Here is a 14,037-nt window from a genome sequence, read left to right as displayed (position 1 = left end):
CCAAGAAGGAAGGCTGGTTTCACCTTCCACCTCATTTTACTCCTCTACTGAGGGCTGTATGAAAAGAGATTTGAATTGCCTCCAGAATTAAAATCCCTCTCTGCTGCAAACTCATCAAATCTATGACAAAGCTCAATATCATTATTGCTCCTGATCATCCCGACTCATCTACGTGTCTTTATCTCAACAAGAGAATGCCACTCAACAAATTTACTAAAAGTCTCTAACTTATGCATAAGGAAATAGACCTATGTCCCAGAATGATGATCAACTAGATAGGAAATAGAGAACCTTGAAATGAGGGGTGCTTTTGTGTCCATGCACGTCCATATGAGCGAGATCAAGCATACCTGCATCTTTCTAGGTAGCCTCCTTGGAAGATATGCACTATGTTGCTTGCTCTCAAGACAAGCTTGCAGTACAAAATTCTGAACTGTTTGAGGCAAACCTGAAACCATACCCACTCTACCAAGTCTCTACAAGCTGGAAAATATACGTCTCCATATCACTAATACCAAACACTCATCAACTCTACAGCCACAGCCATAAAAGAAAGCAGGCTTCTCTCTATCAATTGCAATAAAATAAGAGGTGATTCTGTAAAGATCACCCTCTTAGATACATGTGGTTGAGAACTATCATATAGCACAATCAATAACATCAGGACACTGCTCATCAACACAAAATGCCTTGCCCATCCATGCAACCAGGGAGATTAAAATTAAATGCATAGCCACTCTAGGAACAGACAACGTATCTTCTATTAACTTTATTTAACCATCAAAGCACTCAATCAGAATAGTGTCCTCTCCAAGAAAACTTAATACACTGATGATTACACCACACAATCTTACCATGGGTATGATGAAACTCCAACGACTAGGACTGATTTCATGTAGCACCACTGTCTACAACTGAATTAGATTATGACACAATATGCTTGAGATATGACATCTTATCTCAATTGGACCATCGCTCTTATGAATATCTACGAGGGTTTGGTGGGGTGTGCTGGTATCTGATACCTGATATGCATAATCACAGCCATTGTGATATCCCCTTTATATCCTTAGCCTCCAAATCAGCCCCTTGTCTCTATAAGGCCACCTATGAGCCCATGCCTCAACTTCCTCATCAATTATTCTCTTCTAGCATTCATTGGCTCAATGGACACAAAAACCACAATAAAATCATAGAGATGAATAACAACCACATGAGCTACTAGGAATACCTTTAGCTTGATGATCTACTGAGCACCACAGTAGTTGGTTTTCTAAACCTATGCACACCTGCCATGATCACATCTTTGATCTTGACAACAGGATCCCATCTCTTAGAAATCACGATGTGCTTAGAAACCTAACCTACATCATAAAAAGAAAATCCTCAAAGGTAGGGAGGTTCTCCCGAATAAAAGCACAGTAATAGAAAAAGCTAAAAATTATCCTTGAAGTGGCTCTCCAGACTGTCGTGTGTGGGGCTGAAAGAAAAATAATCACATAGAATCTTATGCCAAAATAAGAAAGAAGAATCCATGGAATTATAACAATAGGTAAAGAGCACGAATCCACACACCTTCAAATATTCAGTTTCTTGGGCATAGGACTGCACCATAAATTGCTTTTCGCATAATAAAGGGTCTTATAGATATGTTGCACTTGATTCCCACCTTCTACAATGTTTTTTGTGGACTAGTGCAACGAATTTTTTTCAAGAAAATGCTATAATAACAGTAAGCAAAGTGAATACAGATTCTCACAAAGAACACCAGAAACATCAGCCATGGACTAAATTTTTGTTCTTTACTCATCATACAAGAGCATATGTACAAGTGATTGTCAGCAAAATTGTTTAGCATACCCTAGGGTCCATAACTATATCAAAATCAACTTGTGCAATATATAACTGAGGGAAATACAGGTTCAAGCATACCTCCAAACCATATTGAGACTCCTCTAAAGCTTGTTTCCGCCTGAGATCCTCTTTCTTGTGTTCAAGTTTGCAATCCGCATCTACCTTTCCTGTAGCAAGTCTCTTTCTTTTTTCATGAAGGGTAATTTTATTAATTACCAAGAAACAAAATTCAGTAGTACAACATGACTACAATTTCAAATGGTCTATATAGCTGACAGGAGAACCAAAGAAACTGCATTTTGCCAAGAAAGAAATTCCTCTTGAGGAAGACTAGCTGCTAGCTCAATGATGTCAAGCTGTCAACAGAGAAGGCCTCTTAAACAGGCAATATACCTCTTCACTCCAAAAGAAGAATAAAAAATGAATGCATTCCACAGTCTATATGTGCAAACAGCCCCAGAACTGCAAAAAGTGGAAGAGAACTTTAATATGTGGCTGCACCTTCAATTATAGAGAGTCTGATATCGTGCAGGCTCCTGCCATCGCGTGCACTGCACTCTGCCCCCACCATCATACCTGCTCTCCAACCCCGCCTACTGCCCTGTGGCCCGCTCCTAGCTCTCTCCCCCCGTGGCACTGTCTTCGCCGCCCCCCCCCCCCCCCCGGCATACTGGCCACATACTCCCCCCTGCCGTCTGCTCTGCCTACTCCCCCCCCGCCTTCTACTCTGCCTGGGGAGCACTGCCCTCCCCATCAGCACTGCCTCCGCCTCACCCAACCCCCCACCTGCTGTCCTCCCCCCCCCCCCCCAAACCCTATTAGCCCACCTGCTATCCTTCGCCAGCCTTCCCCCCGCCCTGACCCCCCGCCGCCTCCGCCCTGATCCCCTGCCTCTTTAGCCCTACGGTCCTAGCCCCATCCATCAGGCCCAACACCCGTGTTGTGCTTGTTGAGAGCCGGCCTTCAGAGGTGTTCAGTCCCCCCTGCCCCCTCCTCCTCTCCAATTGCTCCCTCCCTTTGCAGCAACTCCCCCCCGGTAGCATAGCAAAGAGATTGGTAAGTTCTCAGCAGGAATGCACAATGGAATCCTCTAGTCAGATGCTGAAGCATTCTGCAACTGCCCCCCACTCAAACACCTTGTGCATCATCCTCTCTGAGGAACAGTTTTTAGTTGTTCGTGCCACAAAGCTGGAGCTAAAAGAAACAATTATCTTTGGTCAGGTCATAGAACACTCCCCATCTAGGGCCCAGCTTCGGGATTGGCTTCACTAAACACTGTGCATTGGCACAGCACAGATCGTGAAGGCAATTCTCATGTGTCAAGGATCTTCATGGTTCGACTCACCTCTGTAGATGCAGCTCCGGAGCTAGCGGATAGCTCACTCTATGCTTCCACGAAGGGGGTCATCTACATGGTTCCCTAGTACAGTGGCTTCACAATGGAGGCATTCGCGCTCCACAATAGGTTTCTTGGACATCCGGTCACCTTACTCTTCCCCAGACTGGTAGTAGAGTATCGCCAGTTAGTGGAGGACCTTGGATGGCTCTTTGGCACAGTTCTTCCTGCCTCCTTCGCGGATGCAATGATAGCCGCAAGAGTCCCAAAGGTACGGGTGGTAGTGAAAGACACAAAGAATATGCCAAAGTTTCTAAAGATTGAGACAGGCGGACACTCCTTCATGCAATAATTTATTGTGACTGGGCAGCCACGGCAATGCCTGCGTTGCCATGACAAAGAGGGAGACCGCAAGGGGGGGGGGGGGTGGGCGGGGGGCGGCACAGTCAACTCCACAGACACAACCACAACAGCAGGGAGCAGGAGGGCGAGCATCGGCCCCAGAGCACCCCGCAGCCCTCCCTTGCTCGCCCCACTCGGTAGGACCACAAGTCTCCACATCCACCACCCATGGAGGTGCCACAGACTACCTCACCCGAGATCCCATAGCCCCCATACCCACCCCCCCCTCCCCATGGCTCCCCTCCCAACCCCAGCCCACATCCCCCCCTCTCCAAAGCCACCTCCCCCCCCCCACACCCCCTCGTAACTCCAACCACCCCACCATCCTTCGATCTTCCCCCTCCCCACCATCTCCCCCGCCGATCACCTCCCCTAATCCCCACCCAATATAGGTGACCCCCCCCCCCCTTCTCACAAGAGGTGAGGATCCCCATATACCGACATCCTCCACTCACCAGCAACCTAGCCCCTCCCCCCCAACACACCCACCAGCTCATCTGTCCCTGCCGCCCGTCACACTTTCCCGAGACAAGCGCAGCTGCTACCACAGGAGTTCTTTCGCAGTGGTCCATGTTCCTACCTGAGAGTTGCAAAGCGCAAAGAGTTCCCACTACCTCTGGAGATGGGGATCTTCATGGTACGCAAGTCAAGGAGCGGCAAGGTCCATTTACTAGCACCACACTGAATGGACCAAACTATGCTTTCTTTCTTCAGACCTCTCAGAGACTGGACGATGATACAGATAGAGGAGGAGGTGAAGGGTCAGGTGGCACACCACATCTCCCAGTGGATGGAAGAAGGAGGATTAGCACTCTTTTCCCAGCAATGGCCAAGTTGCATGATGGATATTAACTGGTGGGCACACTTGAGCATAATCTTTCAAGCCCCTCCACAGTGGAGAGCACCGATGGATGTGATCGAGCGGCCCCTGGCATAGACGGCCCGTTTCTACCAGTGTACAGAGTCACACCTCTCAGTCTGGCTGATAGATGCCCTAGTGGTACCACTTGGAGCTTCTATCACCCCCATGGTTCACCCAAGGGTCACCATGGGGGATTGGAGTTCACCGTCTAGGCCTGCAACAAAGTGTATCTGCATGCCCCATAGCTCTTCTTCTTCATCAACAGCTTCCACACCGAACAGATGCATGTTTAGTCAGTCACAAGTTTCCCTATGAGTTTACTCTTGCATCTTGGAATGTGAATAGTCTCCACTACAGTGGGGCACATGGTTCCAGCAAGTTGATTGTTCAGCAAGAGTTGCAGCCTACCCTAGCCAGACGGATGGACATCTTACTTCTACAAGAGCATAAGCTCACCCCTGCCCAGGCCCATGGAGTAGGGAGGGTACTCCCAGGCAGTTCAGACACTTACTGGGAATACACCACCAGTGCCCATGGCAGAAGTGGAGGCGTATGCACCTCTATTGGCCCAAGGCTCACCACCTGTGTACCTCACCATGGGACAATTATGGCAGGGAGGGTTCTATGGATCAGATTGGATATTGGGGACTATGGCAGGGAGGGTTCTATACCACAGAGGCACAAGAGGCCTCGAGGACAGGCGCTCGGAGTTTTCCTTCCGCACCTCGATAGCTTTTAGGGCACGGAAGGGGGACACGATGTGCAGGGAGTTTTTCCAAGTGCATCAGCCCCACACCTCAAGAGAGCAGATACACAACCTCCGTGATCAATATGGGAGGATTTGCTCTAGCCTAGATGAGGTGGTAGAGATTGCCACTGACTACTACAGACACCTTTTCCAACAAGAGATAGTCTTAGCCAGAGGACAGCGCTGTAGATAGTAGATTTGAGACCACATCCCATCCCTCGTCACAAAGGAGATGGGATGCTCCCTCCTAGACCCCTTCGTAGAGAAGGAATTAGAGAAGGCTTTCGATGCACAAGACGGGCAGAAATGTTCGGGAGAGGATGGTCTTTCTAAGGCCTTCTTCACTACTTACTAGGAGGTGTTGAAGGACCCCCTACTATTGGCCTTTCAGGAGATTTTCAGCTCAAGACGGATGCCTGGGAGTCTATCGATAGGTCTTGTCAATCTCCTCCCCAAAGGGGGAGACCGGCTAGAGCTATCCCAATGGAGACCAATCACCCTGCTATCAGTGGCTTGTAAGGCACTGGCCAAGGTGATTGGTAGGCGACTCTACCCCGTGCTTCCAAACATCATTCATGACACACAAACAGGTTTTGTCCAGGATAGGAGCATCCTAGACAATGTCTTCACCTTCTTTGAGGCAACTAAGTGGACCTAGCACAGTGGTCAGCAAGGATTGGCTGTACTTCTCCTGGACTTCGAGAAAACCCATGACAGGGTTGACTAAGACTTCTTTGAGGGCACCATAGTGAGGTTGGGGTTCCCCTAGGCATGGATCCGCGGGGTCTCTACACTTTACAATCAGCTACTACCAACAGGGTTCTCATAGGTGGCAAGAAGGGGGAGGAGTTTCGGCTGGAGAGATCCGTCCGGCAGGGCTGTCCTCTAGCCCCATATTTGTTCCTACTCTTTGCAGAGATGTCTTACTCCCTCAGGTCATGGGTGAGCAGGTTACATGGCCTTCGACTTCCGGTGAGAGAGGAGACAAAGCTGCTAGATTCAAAGTATGCAGATGATACCGCACTTTAAATAGAGGACGATGAGCTGATGCTGGAGAGAGTGAGACTAGATCTGGAGGTGTTTTGCATTGCAGCGGGAGCGAAAATCAATTGGCGAAAGTCGGTCCTTACAGACCCCAACTCTAGCACGAAGTGGAGCGTCCAGTTGGGATTCAGATGTGTGTGCAGAGGGCAAACCATCGAATACCTAGGGTTCCAGGTGGGACTCGACATCACTCCTGCCCAACAATTTCTTCGAGTCCTCGACTCTATCAAGCGGAAGCTGGCCTGTTGGAGCCGCCTTTCCTTAGTGGGCCGAGCCCTGGTGGTCCACCAGGTCCTCCTAGCGATAGCTTGATACATCGCCTCGTGTTGGTGTTCTTCCTCGTCTTGTGTAGTTCAACTTCACCACCTAGTGCGGAATTTTCTCTAGGCCGGCTCAAACAGTTCTAGGATTTCTCAGGCCAAGGTGACGTGGGCGACCATCATCCGGCATTGGTCTGAGGAAGGACTTGGGATCATAGACCTAGAGTTCTAGAGCCTGGCCCTTTTGGACAAGCTAGTAGTCCGCAGGCTTGGACCAGGAGGGGAGACCTAAAAGGTCCTACTACAAGAGGGTCTCCAAGAGTGCTGACCGAGGCTCAGTGGTGATTGGAGGCCGTCCTTGAGATGGATCTTCACGACGGCTCAAATCACGCCCCTTAGATGCCCCTTCCTCCGCAGCCTACTTTGTGTGTGGTGGGGCCTCCACAAGGCCCTAATTCAAAGCCCCCCAAGTTGCCAAGAGGACATAGACTGCCAGCCGATGATCTAGAACCCCCAAGTCAGAGATCAGGATGGCTACAGATTGGCGAGCGTTCCCACATCCAATGGGTTGGTTGGGAGGCTGGCCCTGCTCGTACTATCAGGACATGGCAAGAGGTGTATAGGTTGGTGTGGTCAGGACGTGTTGCAATAGGCATCCAGTTGCTAGAGAGGAGTTGAGTTGAGAAGAAGGGAGATTGACACAGCAATACCTCAGGAGTGTCTTGATCCCCCAATACGAGAGCCGTTAGAGCCTGGCGAGGTATGGGCCGCTAGATTTTCACCCACTAGTATCCCCCTACAAGTGACAAGTAGAGTGGGAGACGCCCCGTACGAGACTTTCTTCACCGTGCAGGAGGGGGGGGCGTTTGGTCCTTGACAGAGGGCAGTAGGATGAGAAGACCTTTGTCCTCCCATGGAGAAGGATTCGTGTGGTTGGTCCTCAGGGGAAGACCTGGCATCTGAATCCTTATGTGTTCTAGGAGGAGTTACAGGAGTGGCGCCTCTGGATATGGAAGAGCAGGCCACTTAATGAGCTGAAGTGGGACCCTGGAGAGTGGCTATGGCCGGCCACTGCGGTCGCCAAGAAGCCACCGAGGTTCTTGGAGTATATAGCCAAGATAAGCAGACATGTACTGATGTAGGATAACATGGATTGAGCTCCTTCGCGCAACAGATACTGGGCGGAGCATAGCATCACAGATGCCTTCCGTCGAACTTTCTCTCGCCGCCTATGGGACAGCTGGAGGGCAAGGAGGGTATCGTATTTCTTATGGCTTTTGACACATGGAAGTTTGGCGGTGGGGAGTTAGCTAGCCCACATGCAGCAAGATAAGGATGTAAATGCTGCACACAGCAACATTTGGAGACTCCAAAGCACTGCCTTTGGTCGTGCGAGGCGGCACAGCTCGTGTGGAGAGGAGCATGCCGCATTCTCCGCCGTCTAGCTCCCAGCCTTGGATCCATATCTTCGGGAACTTTGTGCTAGTAGGCAGTCAGCTAGGGCTGTCACATTTTGTATGAGGCCACGATGTAAGACACGATTTTCATCATTGAGACTGGGTCTTGCTCAGTGGTCGACTTGGAGGCTTTACCTAGCTGCCAGGTACTGGAGCCCACAGCAGACCGGCTCTGAGGTATGGGAGATCATAGGGAGTCTTACTGGATAGCACATCTGGAAGGCGTGATGCCAAGAGGTTTTTGGCGGGGAGAGCCTTTCACTACACGCGACTTTGGCAAAGCTCTGGACCTCCATCATTCACTCCCTCCGCGGACGGTGGGACCAAGTGCAGGGCAAGTCTCATACTCATCAAGAGATCTGTTTTCACTTCATGTGGACTGGGGGAGGCCAAGACCTGTTCTTCATGATGCAGGCAGCCAACCCCAGATGGCGATACACCCCCCCCCCCCCCCCCCCCTCCATGGCTTCTTGCCCCCATCCCCCCCAGACCACCTTGAGAGGCTTGTATACATGATGTAGTTGTGACTTTGCATCAACTCCAACTAGTCTGTTGAGCATGAGCACTCCGTTGTAATCAGTCTTTTTTTAGTAATATAATTAGCCACACTTTATTTGCCAAAAAGAAATATGTGGCTGCACACGATTTGAGAATTTGGGCTGTCAAAAGACTTAGTCCTTTGGAAGCATTGACAGCCCTACCACTTGAGACCAAATTGTATACAGTAGAGACCAAAATTTCTCACCATGGGACAGAACATTGAGTCCTTATTTGGAGAGTCTATCACAATGTGGCCTTTCCCACCAAATGTCTTGAGGGGAGATACAAAGGGAGCAAATCCCCTCTCTTCAGGAATCTAGAGCAGGCAGTCATAGTCTTGAAGGGTCATTACACTAAAAACTATGCGGGACTCATGGAGCTACCGAATATACATTTAGTAGCAATTTTAGTCTCATGCTCGAAAAAGCATGCATACAATGTCCTATTTAGCATATCAATTTGTGTCTCATGCTCGAAAAAGCATTCATACAATGTCCTATTTAGCATATCAATTTGTGGCTCATTTTACAAACTACAGCCATGCTTTTCTATATATGTAGTGTTTGCTCCCTCCTATTTCTAGTACAGTAGTGAAGCTTCTCAATAGAAGCACATACTTTGGTTTATCAATCTATTGTGATCATTTATAGTAATCAAAGTTTTTTTAAATTTTCTATATTCTCTTTTTATCTCTTGCTTAGTGAGCCAGCCCATCACCTCAAACTTCCACTGAGTGGCGTTGCCTTTATGGAGACCCCAAGTGTGGTTGCCCTTCTGAACCAACCAATCCTTATCTCATATAAGAAAGTGGTATACCTAATTGACTGATGCGCTACTGCCACGGATCATCCAATCTTGCCAAGGGATATCCTGGCTCAAATGGGGACAAAGCTGCAAAGCACATCAGGAAATTAAAATGGTGTCCCATAAATGACAATGGCCTTTGGAAACATGAACAAAACGTCGAACCGGTCTGAAAGACATGACAGCAACACTTGTTGGAAAGAGCGCATTGGCAATAGTGACCAGCCCTAGTCGTGCCATTCTATTCAACATTGGACTATGTTGTTGTCTGCCTTCCCATGAAAGAAGATTTGAAACAACCAGCAATTGAGCTCTTAAGGAGTTTGCTTGCTCACAATTAGGAGGAAGATGCTGACTTAATTTGGTAAGCACCAATCTCCAAGAATGAACCAAATGATTCCAAAGCATGGAATATTTAACATGAACAAATTGTTTGGCATCAATCACATGCCACCATGAAGCAAGGATCCTGATATTTCCATGCATAATACACTGGTCTTCAAGAAAAGACGTAGCAATCAAACACCAGAGCTGCCATCCCACACAAAAAGCCTGAAACAAAGACCAACAAAGAGCAATCATATGTGTCTCCAGATCCAAAACAACCCCATCTCCCATTCTTTTCAGAGTGCCAGGAGATCCAAGGAATGCCCAATCATGTAGAATCCTTCTTTCACAGCAAAAACCGAAGAGGTTGAGTGCTTTCTTACATACAAGACTTTGACCAAGGAAGCAATGGTAAATAATATCAAACAATTGGTACCATAATAGTCTGAGCAGCTTTCAACCATAGATGAAATGGCCAGGCTTGCAATTTGCAGTGTACAAACTTATCTGAAATGCATGTGGAATCCAAGTAAGCAACTTCTTAGCTGAGACATTTACCTGGAAGTATAGCCCAAATGTCTACAGACAGTGGCTTTTGGGGACACCTCACCTTGCCAACCCAAGGCCTCAAGATAACTTTCTATGCCACTAATAAGAGCTCATTCAGAGGTATTAATGAGAATCCCTTAAGCAAGGACAAACAAGTCCGAGGTTTCCATTGCTCTACGAATATTATCACTGTCAGCCTTTAGAAACATAAAGGTATCATCAGCCAAAGCTTGGCCAAGCAATTTTTTTGCTGTAGAAAGTGAGAAACCAATCATCTCACCATTAGCCGCCAGTTGGACAACATCATCAGAATGTGATGAGTAGCCAAAGCAAAGAACAAGGACTCACAAGACAACCTTGCCTAATAGATCAGTGAGAGGAAAAGCTTCAGTAACTCTGCCATAGCAAAACTCTGAAAGAAGATTCCAAACTGATAGTGTTATGAGTCTAGTCATTCTAGGACCCAATCCCACCCATTGCATTAGCTGAGCCAAGTAGGACCATTCCAGATGGTCAAAAGCTTTTTCCATATCTAACTGAATCATCACCATTTTTTGATTCGTGTAATGTGCATAGTCTATCCCCACTTCAAAATTCAAGATATTATGCAAAATATTCCTTTGATGAATCCATATTGTGCAGGATACACAATATCAAGGAGATACTCATGCAATCTGTTAGTCTAACAATCTTGTAGGCACTGCCCATCCAGGAAATTGGTCATCATTTATTCAAAGTAGAAGGGGATGACACTTTGGTAATCTATTTTATGAGAGCCTCCTTCTGCATCAAAACCTACTACCATAGAGTGGTCAAAGGGTCAAAGGTATGGCTAGTTGACATGCATATGTCTCAAATAACTTATTAGTGAGACCATGCAACCTAGGACTCTTATTTTGAGGCAAGTGTGACAAAACTTCCATCACCTCATCTTGTGATATGTCCACATCTAACAATTTAGCTTTATCTGGCAAGACTTGATTTTTAAGAAGTTCACAAAACAAGCAGGCTACCAAGATTGTGTAATTGCAACCTGAGAAATTTCATAAAGTAATCTCTTTACATATGCACAATTTCTTGAGGATCTGCAACCATTTCACCTATATAATTACTCACCTTGATCATATTTTCCATGGCAAAAGAAGAATCTAAACCCCGATAGTATTTATGGGATAGTCAATCATTATCTTGCAATCCCTCTGATAACGTCATAATTTTAGCATGTTGATAAGATCACATTTGAATAGAATTAATGAATTGTGATAATCTCAGAGAGGCAAAAAGCAAAAGATGGTCTTGTAGTAGTAAGTTCATCTAAAGAGAATGTGCCAATGCTAGGAGCTACTTTTCTTCCTTTATAGAGTGTGTCACAAGGACGTGAAATTTTACTGCTTTGCTTAGCATTTCATTAAAAGTTAATCAAATGTGTTAATGTGACTTGCACATGTGATGTGTAGGTCAATTATTTCACAATGTGAGACCCACCACCCTGAAATATCAATTAATACCAAAGAAAGGAGTTGTAATAAGTTACGTCTAACAAGTACCAGGTGATACCCGATGTCAGATTTTGGCCTGGACCAATTTATTGGCTACTAATGTCATTGGTGACTTTAGAGACTAGATCATAATTAGTTAATTAATCACAGTCTAAGGACTAATAATTACTCAAGGATACGTGAAAGAAAAATTGGCTTGGCCAGTTGAATTATTGGCAAGTAGAAAAAAAATTGCACTAGAATAATTATTAAATTAATTTTTAGAACTAATATTCTAAAGCTTAATTTAATAAGATGGACAATACTGAAAAATGGGATCAGAAGGCTGCCATTGGGCAGAACTTGCCCATGCAATTGAGAGAAACATTTTTTGGGGCTGGTGGAAGTTCCAACCATTTTAAGAGAAAAAGAGGTTGTTAGAGAGCAAGGAGATACTGCTGATTGATTTCCAACCACCAAGGATCAATCCTATAGCAAGTGACAACAATTTGGAGCCCTCCAAGTGTAAGTAATAGCAACCCAAAGTTTTGGTGTAGGTGACAATATACAAGAGAAAGCAACAGTCTTTCTCGTACTCCTAGGTCAGTTACACACAGGCCCGAATGGCTGATTTGGTGTGCAAAAGGGAGGGGTGTTTGGCTGACGTGGCAACTTCTGATTTATTCCGTGAATCACATGCGATGAATAAGTCTGGGTGGAGGAAGTTTCCTTTCCAAGGGAAAAGCGACCGCCTAAGTGGAATAGGACAAACATGTTCATTCAAAAAAGTAATTTTGCAATTGTCAAAACTTGAACCCGTGACCAATAGGCATAAGTCCCTGCCACTTACCATCAAGACAAATGCTTCTTTTCGACAACTTTCTTAGCACCCTGTATGTAAATAAACTTTTCGAGGGTTTTGAGACTGTCGGCTAGGGCCTTGAGCCCAATCTGTAACAGCCTAAGCTATAGGTGACAACTTCCATGACTGCTTGAGTATGGTAGTAGTAAATTTTTAGCCTTTCTCACGATGAAAATCTGAAATTTCACTCTCTACAACATTCTCTCACCCTACAACCATCTATCAAGTTATCTTAGCAAAATCCAAGCATTTGATTCATCAAAGATGGAGATATTGAAATTGAAAAATCTCTATTGTAAACCCTAATTTGACAACCACCCCAAGATGCATGCTTAAAATTGAAGACCTAGGACTTGAATTTCAATAGTTGAAATTAAAGAATTTCAAGGAGATTTAAGAGGCAAAGTAGCCTATATCAGATTGGCGGCTTAATTTGTCTTTCAAGGAGCAAGGTGAAGACCAATACCCAAGCAAATCAAAGGGAAATTTGGTTTGAAGGCTTACTGGTTGGTTTTCAATAAGAGGTACTTCGATTAGCAAAGGAGACTAGAGAATCTCAGTTGTATTCCATCCATTTGCAATAAAAGCTAAAGATATACTGCAATTGCTTGCAGCAATTACAATAAAATCATGTTATTATCACCCTCTCTAAGGAGGAAGGCTAGTTTCATGGTTCCATTACCAGAATATATCAACTCCCTTGAATTGGTGGATCGAAGGCATCTGATTGAATGTTAGAAGCTTTGCTATAGTGCTGAAGCGTATTCAACTAAGTAATATAGCAAGAATGTCTTCAAATAGTGAGATGGAATCAAGCTAGAATGATGCCTCTCAATCTGAAAATTCACAAAGTGTTGGGTGAGATGCAATATATGATCTTAGACAAGGCACGCAACATGGGCTACAAGATATATTCCCACCACAGCAATATATACAAAAAAATGAATTCGGGCTTGAGGCGTTTTAAAAAATTACTCATCAAGCTATCACATAAGTGACCGCACGTAATTTTCTTAATATCGAGTCTCGCATTAAATCAATTCCGCAATCCGACATGAGAAGACGCCTCAATGTTCCCAGCCAACAAAAAGCAAAGACGCCTCGTAAATAATATTACGACAACTTAATCATAAATTTTTCCACATTATATTTAATTTGGCATTCCCGATTCCATTTAATGCGTCAAAGATCACATTGATTTCGTAACCACAAGACAAATCACAAAAGCCTTAATCGGTAGACGAAGAACGCGCAAGGACGAGGATGATATTGAGAAAGTTAAGTGTCAAAGAGTATGACATGACTTTATAAACTAGATAAGTCATGAGGTAACTTGGCCAAAAACCATAAGATGAAGTGGTTTTAAAGAAAAAAAGACGTGTTTGAAAAAATATGCCAAAATACATGACGCTTTTTATGCCTGGAGGGAGAGAAAGCATTTAAAAATCATTCCCATGCCACCATTCAACAGGTAGACAATCAAAATTGATATTTAACAAAAGCTCAATTGACTC

The 14,037-nt window shown here is 45.5% G+C and overlaps 1 protein-coding gene across 2 annotated transcripts in view; it reads right to left on the bottom strand.

Moving 5' to 3' along the window:
* The window catches only part of LOC148013588 (uncharacterized), a 149,847-nt gene that overhangs the window by 81,474 nt on the left and 54,336 nt on the right, over positions 1-14,037 (bottom strand). For both annotated transcript variants that reach the window (XM_087668511.1, XM_087668510.1), the window contains exon 5: positions 1,933-2,021. In XM_087668511.1, the coding sequence (XP_087524637.1) occupies positions 1,933-2,021 (89 nt within the window). The remainder of the gene's footprint in view (positions 1-1,932; positions 2,022-14,037) is intronic.

This window comes from Lygodium microphyllum, chromosome 26 (genome assembly GCF_053477565.2).
Source record: "Lygodium microphyllum isolate KBCC chromosome 26, Lygodium_microphyllum_v1.1.10, whole genome shotgun sequence".
Taxonomy (NCBI): Eukaryota; Viridiplantae; Streptophyta; class Polypodiopsida; order Schizaeales; family Lygodiaceae; genus Lygodium; species Lygodium microphyllum.
Note: the sequence above shows the minus strand (reverse complement) of the source record. Positions and strands in the feature narration are given on the sequence as shown.